The following is an 8,137-nucleotide window of genomic DNA, read 5'->3' on the forward strand; positions in this document are numbered from 1 at the left end:
AGAGGCAGATATATCCCAGAATGCTTTGCGTGGAGAGCTATCATCGTAAAGCACTATGTAATTTGCTGTCACAGCATCCTGTTGTCGCTACCAGACAGCGGCGACTGATAACAAAGATGGCGCAGGCACCACACAGTGGAGGAGGAGTTACGTGAACAACGGAGCAAAAAGCAGCAATCATCTGCCCAAACAGTCAGTGAACTGACTTCGCTATAAAGTCCAATAAATAGTCCCTGCTGTATGTGGACACAGTAAGCTTGTATGAGCTATGAGAATAGCACATTTTAAACAGGACATGCACAGGGAGAAATGGGCTTATGCATGCTCTTGCAAGCGCATTTATTTTTTAAAGTAGAGAGGGCTGATGTTTTAAAAAAAAATCCCCCACAATACCTTTAACGGTTATGTAGCCAAAAGAAAACTAAAATGTTTGATTGATTCTGATATCCTATAGGGGCAATGTTGATATGAATCAATACTCTAAGCCACAATATTGGTATAGCATCAAAAATGAAAGACTTTTATTGAACATGGGAAACTGGCAGGTTGGAAAGATAAAAGAAAATGTTAAGATCTTAGGAGAAACACCACTTCTTAGAAATTATGCATATGGATAAAATAATAAATACATAAAAACTTTGCAGTTCCTCAAGGGTCCACTTTATAGCCACTTTTATTCATCTCTTACCAAGCTGACAACAAAATGTTTTATCTTTTCCTGTATGGCCACAGCACACTACAGCCATTCCACCTCAATAAGACTGTGGTAGATCTTTTATTATTATGTGCAAACCAGTTAGCGTCTCATTCAACTGTCCTTACAGTTTCAAGGTGGACACTGAAGAAAGCAATCCAGAACCAATTAACTGTTCAAATGCTTGGAAAATTTTATTGCCAATAGTATTTGCTAAAATTCCCTGAAAAATGGGACTTATGTATTATATTCAATTAATAGAGCCTTTTTCCCCTCAAGCCAAACATTTAGCAGGAGAACTTTGATACAGAGCAGCAGTACTCACCCATAGGAGGTCCATAGGGCGCCCGAGGAGGCATGCCCATTGGTGGAGGTGGTGGCATATTTGGAGGAAGTGGAGCTCGCTGAGCAGATCCTGGGGGAGCAGGAGGTGGAGGCACCATGCCAGGAGGAGCAGGAGGCGGCATGGGCATCTGTGGCATACCTGTGGAACAGAATCAGATCCCATTTCTACCTTAATTTGTAGTTGCAGGAAGTCATTGTTGGTTTTTATAGCAATGATATTTCTGCTTTTCACATGCTTTCAATTTAAATTTAATCTAACAGATCCTATAAAAACCTTACATAGAAGTCTTGATTGGCAACCACAGAAGAAAGCATATCTGCATGTATGAAATGCAGCTGATTAATGTCTCATGGAATACCTGGAGGCATGTTGGCTGGGGGGAAAGGCGGTGGTCCAGACAGAGGTCCACCAGCAGACACTGGTTGAACTGGTACTGCATTTGGAGGCATAGCCATACTAGGGGGCATTGCTGGGGGCATTGTTCCAGGGGGAGGAACAGGAGGAAAAGCACCAGGAGGAGGGAGACCTGAAACCAAAAAAGTCTAAATAAATGGTAGAGAAACGTTTGGCTAAAAACGTGCAACATTTTTTTAAAGTCACAATTAAGCATATATTTTTAGTCATGGTTCATACCTGGAATGGTCATTGCTGTTCCCATCGCAGTCAGGACTGCCGGTGCAGTCACTGGTGGTGGAGCATCGGCGAACAGCTGATGCGGTCTGTCAGCCTGGGACAGGGGGTTCTGTGCAGCCAGCAGTCGCTCGGCGGCCGAACCGTGTCGCTCTCCTTTGGAATCCTTTTTAAAAGCGTAGGACACCGTGATAGGCCTATTGCAGAGGTACTGGCCATTCATGGCCTCGATGGCCGCGTCCGACGCATCAAAACTGGCAAAGTTAATGAATGCATAGCCCTTCGAGTTTCCTGTGTCTGGGTCCCGCATTATCTTCGGCGTTTGGAGAATCACACCAAAAGCACTGAAAGTGTCATAGAGAAGTTTCTCGTCTATCTCTGGGTCCAAATTTCCAATGAAGATGTTTGCACCAACATCTAGGTTTTTATTGTGTGCTGAGGCCTTATTGACCCTAATCGGTTTTCCATAGAGCTTTATCATATTCATGATTTTTATGGCATAATCAGCATCTTCTTCACTGAGGAACTCCACAAAGCCATACCCTGAGAAAAAGAAAAATAATTACTTATTGACAGAGTCAAGTAAAACACATCTTAAAAGTCAAAAATATTTCAGAGTTTCAAACTTAAAAATGCATGAAGTATGACACACAAAAAGAACTAACAACCAGCATATGTGTTGTTTATACAGAAGACCAGTCTTTTCCTATTTTTCTGTAATAAGTAAAAAAATCTGATCCATTCATATTGGGAATTCACTGATCCTTACTTGTATTCGCATCCAAAAATTTGCTCCAATACTGAAAAGATACTAGCATAAGTTCCCTTCTAACAGCAAGTTTGTAAAAACAAGGGGAACCCCTTGGTTAGATTAGTATCCAGGCTCTGGCCTGCAAGAAGAGCTTTTCTGGTTGGAAAAACTCAGGAAGCACAACTAAAAGCAGAACTGTCTTAATGAAGAAAAACCAAAAAAATATGTTCAGCAAAGTTGTCAAGAGAAGTAAAAACACTAAATGCACCCAAGCTACCAGATTTAAGGTAAAAATCTAATTTTCTCTGCTTAGCATATCAGAGAATCTGATTAAAACTCTGCACTACATCTAAGCTTTTATTCCGCATTCAGACCGTTACTTGGATTCGGAAAGTACTAAAATGTTAGTACTTATACTTGGGCTGGCAAAATCTTGTATTAGTGAAGCACCTTATAATATATATGCATGATTTGTGATCTTGAAGCATTGAGTGCTACAACAGATAGACAAATAATATAATATGGCAGAGTCAGCTCAATTGCCCCATAGAAAATAGACTATGAGAGGCAGATAAATAAAATAAAAAAAACATTCTATAAGTGGAAGAATGTTTATTAAGTGAACTAAAGGCAGACTGGGCTCACCACGCAGAACTATACTCATAAACGTCTCTAACACTCCTTTCATGACATGTTCAGTTTTCATCTGCCTTCTCAGGTCCACTCAGATTTTCATTCAAATCGCTCTCCATTAAAATATTTACATTCTTCAGAACTTTTAATGTACACTGAAAAAAATAATAATGTGCAAATTGATACAGACCTTGATGTTGGCCAGTGACTCTGTCTTTGGGCATGTGTGTGTTGACCACAGGACCAGCCTGCAGGAAGAGCTCCCACAGTAATGGCTCTGACACCTTTTCATCCAAGCCGCCCACATACACAGTCGCATCTGAAATTTGAAAAACATTTATTTTAATTAAACACATCACAGGAGTTTTGCAAGCAACATCAAGCAGGTCTGTTTAGCTGGTGTCTTGAATAGGACTTTTCTTTCTATCAACAATAAAAGGCTCATTGTACTGAGTTCCAGGTCACAGAAAACAAATGTTTATTTTTTTCTATTTCCAGTACCAAAGCCTGGGGAATATACTGATCCTTTTTATCAGTCTTAAAGTAAAAATGATGTAGCGATCCTTCTAAACTTTTAAATGTTTACCCCAGCATGTTAACTTGTATGTTGTTATCTTTATTAAAAACCTCTTTATGTTGCCACATTCTTAAAATTCTTTGTTTTTCTTAAATTGAAATATGTTTTCAATAACACTTTCCCTAAAAATATTCCTGATAAAATCTTGAGCAACAGTTTACATCAACTAGTAATCAAGAGTACAAAGGCGTAAGATTGTTTACCTACTAGAGCAATTGAGTTGTGCTAAAGGGTATTAAGTTGCTAGCTCTCTAAGCTACATTTAAATGCTAAAAGTAAAACAAAATTTCATCTAAAATAAAAATAAAGCCTGCGTTCTCCGACATGACAAAAATGAATGAGCACAAAAGCTAACTAGCATTAAGCTAGGCTAAAAGACTAGAAAGCTTCCATGTGTTCAAGTAAATGATTAACTGCTAAGAAAAGGGTGCTCAAAACCCCAGGAAGTTATTTTAAGACATATCAGTTTCTACATATCAATGCGAGGTGGTATAAGTCGTCAAATCCATGTCATATTTTTAAATTACCTTGATTTCTTTCCGAAATTGGTCCCGCGGCCATGTTGAATGTCCAACCGCCAGCGGAGCGTCAAACCGGAAGCGTTCCTACTTCCGCTACTGGGTCAAGGCATTTCAAAATAAAGTTATCTACAGAAAATATATGTTTTCACCGCTTTTAACGGTTTTAAATTAAGATTAAAACGTACCTAAAAACATAAACAATACAGTAAATTGCAATAACTGTGGATAGTAAAAAATAAGACAAGCTACATATTTTTTCATTTATTACATATTGATATAAATCTATAAACACAGAATACAAAAAGTTCATATAAAATAAACACAATTGGCCCTCAAAAAGCAACTTTAAAAAACAACACTGTGTATAAAACATGATCAAGCAAAACAAAATCTAAGACATCATGCATCAAACCCAACAAATCAAAGAAATGAAAAAAATAAAATGTGTTCTTTTATTTATAAAATGTGTAGCAACCCGATATCAATTAAAAAATACTTACGTATAAAAACAAAATGAATATTTTTTTTAAATGGCTTATATAATAGACAACACTTAAAGGGCATATTCTTTATAATAAACAACAGAAAGAAGAAAATTAAATCACAAACTTATTTTTTTAACAGCTTGGTGAAATACAGTTTGTTTTCATTCATAATTTCCTTTCTTTTTTTCAATAGATTACTGAAAAACCACACACTGTATATTGCTTAAGCAAACATGAAAATCTACAAGAACAAAGTCCTAATTAAACCAACACTGCGGCATATAAGGGGAACTTTGTCATATAGAGGTACATGTGTATATTGGTGGACATTTTTATTTTTAAAAAATCATTTTTAATCTAATGCAAGTAGATTAATGTGTCAAAAATAGAACATTTCTGTAAATGAAAACAGGAACAAAGCAACAGGTAAAACCCCAAAATTGCAAGAAGTCACTTCTTTAATTCAGAGAATCGTATATAAATAGTATTTTTATTTCTGTCTTTCTAAGTAAATTAACGTAATGATTTAGAGTTTGCAGGCCTCTGGTTCTAGTTTTAGTGATCTCATCATAATTGTTTTTAATTTCAAAAAAGTCAAATAATAAGCCCAAAGGAAATAAAAGCTGCTCTAAAAATTAATTCAATTCAGTCTTTCCCCTTTATGTTTTAAAAATACCATCTCCAAAAACATTAAGGTAACAAATTTCAGCTGTTGGTGATTCGGTTGGTTTTCAGCAGGAGAAAAAGTGCTTTGTTGCTGTTTTACTGTTTGCTTCCGGGCTGCATTTTCACCATTAATCAGTCAAACAATTTCTTTATTCATATGCATTCTTTCCAAGGTTAAATGTCTTCAATTTTATGCATGTAGAAATATAGTTTAGAAAAAGAACTATAGAAAGAGTTCATCATTTGCTGACTTTAAACGGTTCAGAGAACAAAATCTGCTCTGAGTATCTTCAACGATAACACCAAGATCTAAAAAAAAACATTACTCAGGTCCAAGGTGAAGTTTTGACTTTCTTTTTTCAAAGCCCAAAACATGGCGAGAAAATACTAATTTATTTGCATCTTATGAACACTGACCTTTTCAGACTCTGTATTGATGTAGAAATGGTCAATAAGAGTTTAACAAAGTAGCTTTATCAGTTATAAAGTTGATAGCACGCTATAAGTATACATTCGGCAAGTGTCAGGGTTGTAAAATCATAGACAAATGTAAAATAAACATAACAGTACAAAAAAAAGTCTTTAACTAGACTTTCGTCTCTGTGTGTAAACAGAGCTGTCAGTCAAACGTACCCATATTGAAAATTCCTGGAATACAAATATTACTTTAAGGGTAATTCAAAAAACTTAATTTTGGAAAAAAAAGCTTAGATAAAGTGTTTTTTTTTGTTTGTTTGTTAGTTGTTTTTTTGTGATTCAGATCACATTTTTTCTTTAAATCTGGCTGGATTTAAACATTCAAAAAATATGTGTTGTCAGGAAGCAGGAGTTGGTTGTTTCTGGCCTCAGTTGTGTGCACAAATGAGGCATTAGAGATCAGACTGTTTGGGAACAAACAGCATTTTTCGGTGGAGTTGGAAAAGTTAGGCGCGATCAATTAGTTATGTCAAACTAGGTATATCAAAGTCATTTTTGATGCTCCAGGTTCAAATAATTTGCTTGCTTATACTGATTCTGAATCATTAGTGACTTTTAGTAACTGATTCCATTTATACCGGATTATATTCATCCCATCAAATCCACACCTGAATCAAATCTGTCTGCACAGTTTCCAGAACTGTGGCAATGTAAAAACCATGTGACAAGTTTTTATTTTATTTTGTTGTTTTGTTTTCCAAGGATAAATAAAGCAGAACAGCTTCCTGGGATTACTAGGCACAACGAGTTTGATAAGTGTTTCTTTTTAAGGAATAAAAAAGGAAGCTGAATCCTGATGATCCTGGTTACAAAACATCTTAAAAAGCGATCAACACTGTTACCAGGAATCCAACTGCGTGGCGAGGGGGTTGATTTTAGTGCGATGGCAGAGTGGCTGCGTTGGCTGCGCTGAGCTGACCCACAGCTAACATCAGGATGTCTTTCTTTTCCTTGTAAAAGCGTAGCTCTCTGCCCGCCAGCCTGGCGTCCTCCAGCTCCCGCTCTGTCGAGGCCAGCTCCTGAGCGATGGTTCTCGCCATGCTCTGTTCCCGGTTCACCCAGTCGGCCGCCATCTGGGTGCGCATGTCGTCATCCAAGGCCCGATGGGAATAGTGAGCCAGTACCTCCTGCAAATAAGGGTATCATGCAGGGCTGGTCAAAGAACTGTTTACATACACATGCTATTATTGCTATTATTTGAGTGCTTTAAATTATCTATCATTTTTATTTTTCCAAAGTTTAATAAAATCTACCTCAATATTTTCACTTTTGGTTTCAGCTTTTAATTGTCCAACTGTTAGCCTATCAAGCTCTGCTGGATTAGCTCTAGCTGTGCAGCACTGATTTATCATATTCTCACCAATACTCTTGAATTTACACTAATAAACTAGACAGCACAGTTGTATCAGAAATTGTAAAGCTTATATTTCCTTTAACATGCATGGCTTTTCTGTGGTTGATTTATTTTAAACAGGGTCAACATCAGGTGCATTCTTAGAAAGCTTATAGCTGTTTGATTAAGGCACAGTTTGGGTTATGATTACTTCTGAAACTATGGTTCTTTCAATGGGTCTAGTGAAAGTGCTTATTTTATGCTCCACTATTTCTCATTAATGCAGTGATTAAATGTCCATTCAGAACAATGGCAGAAGACTGCTGGTAGTTTTAAATTATGTGTGGTTCATTTGCAACCAGCTGAGGGATACTACACCAGCTTTAAATGGGGGCTTATGTACACAAACGTTTGACCCTCTGTAAATAAGACCCGCTATTTATTTTTTTTTAATAACTGTACCTGTATGTTGTGTTACCATGCTAGCATGGAAACCAAACAGTTTTATTGAATCCTCAAAGCTTCTAAATAATTAATAGTATTGCTAGTTACTCATATTTCTATGTCCTCCCTGATTTTAAAATTTTTCGTTCCAGATTATGAAATAGTATTCCTTAAGTTTTTTTTTTTTAGACTCCCCTGCCTCTTTGAAGATTTTTATCGTGACCCTTTTTTATTCCAAACGGGAAAGAAAAGACTAACCCTGGAATAAAAAAACATTCATGTAGCCCGTGTTTAAATTATAATTATTCTTGTGTAAATAGAAGAAACATGACTGAGTACCTGTCGGGAACACTGTCGCTCTCTCATGGCTTTCAGGCTCCCGTTCCAGTGCAGCAGCTGAAACACGGTCATCAGCTCCTGCAGTTTAAAACATATCCAAATAGTTTCATTTTGACTCACTCAGCTTTTTTTGTTGTTTTCAAATATATATATTGTGAAACATTTATTTAATCAAGGCACTTGATCTGACATTGGAAGGAAGGAAGGAAGGAAGGAAGGAAGGAAGGAAGGAAGGAAGGAA

General features: G+C 36.8%; 2 protein-coding genes across 2 annotated transcripts in view; both read right to left on the reverse strand.

The window, feature by feature from the left end:
• sf3b4 (splicing factor 3b subunit 4) overlaps positions 1–4,261 on the reverse strand; it is a 5,532-nt gene extending 1,271 nt beyond the window's left edge. The window contains exons 1-5 of the mRNA XM_015380481.1: positions 4,159–4,261; positions 3,245–3,373; positions 1,674–2,213; positions 1,399–1,566; positions 1,020–1,178 (exon numbers count right to left, since the gene is read on the reverse strand). Coding sequence (XP_015235967.1) covers positions 1,020–1,178; positions 1,399–1,566; positions 1,674–2,213; positions 3,245–3,373; positions 4,159–4,192 — 1,030 coding nt within the window. The 5' untranslated portion in view covers positions 4,193–4,261. The remainder of the gene's footprint in view (positions 1–1,019; positions 1,179–1,398; positions 1,567–1,673; positions 2,214–3,244; positions 3,374–4,158) is intronic.
• A 1,808-nt stretch (positions 4,262–6,069) lies between these two features.
• The window catches only part of lix1l (limb and CNS expressed 1 like), a 6,765-nt gene continuing 4,697 nt past the window's right edge, over positions 6,070–8,137 (reverse strand). The window contains exons 5-6 of the mRNA XM_015380503.1: positions 7,897–7,974; positions 6,070–6,907 (exon numbers count right to left, since the gene is read on the reverse strand). Coding sequence (XP_015235989.1) covers positions 6,656–6,907; positions 7,897–7,974 — 330 coding nt within the window. The 3' untranslated portion in view covers positions 6,070–6,655. The remainder of the gene's footprint in view (positions 6,908–7,896; positions 7,975–8,137) is intronic.

The sequence above is a fragment of the Cyprinodon variegatus genome, unplaced genomic scaffold, assembly GCF_000732505.1.
Source record: "Cyprinodon variegatus isolate N-32 unplaced genomic scaffold, C_variegatus-1.0 Scaffold216, whole genome shotgun sequence".
NCBI classification, from domain to species: Eukaryota; Metazoa; Chordata; class Actinopteri; order Cyprinodontiformes; family Cyprinodontidae; genus Cyprinodon; species Cyprinodon variegatus.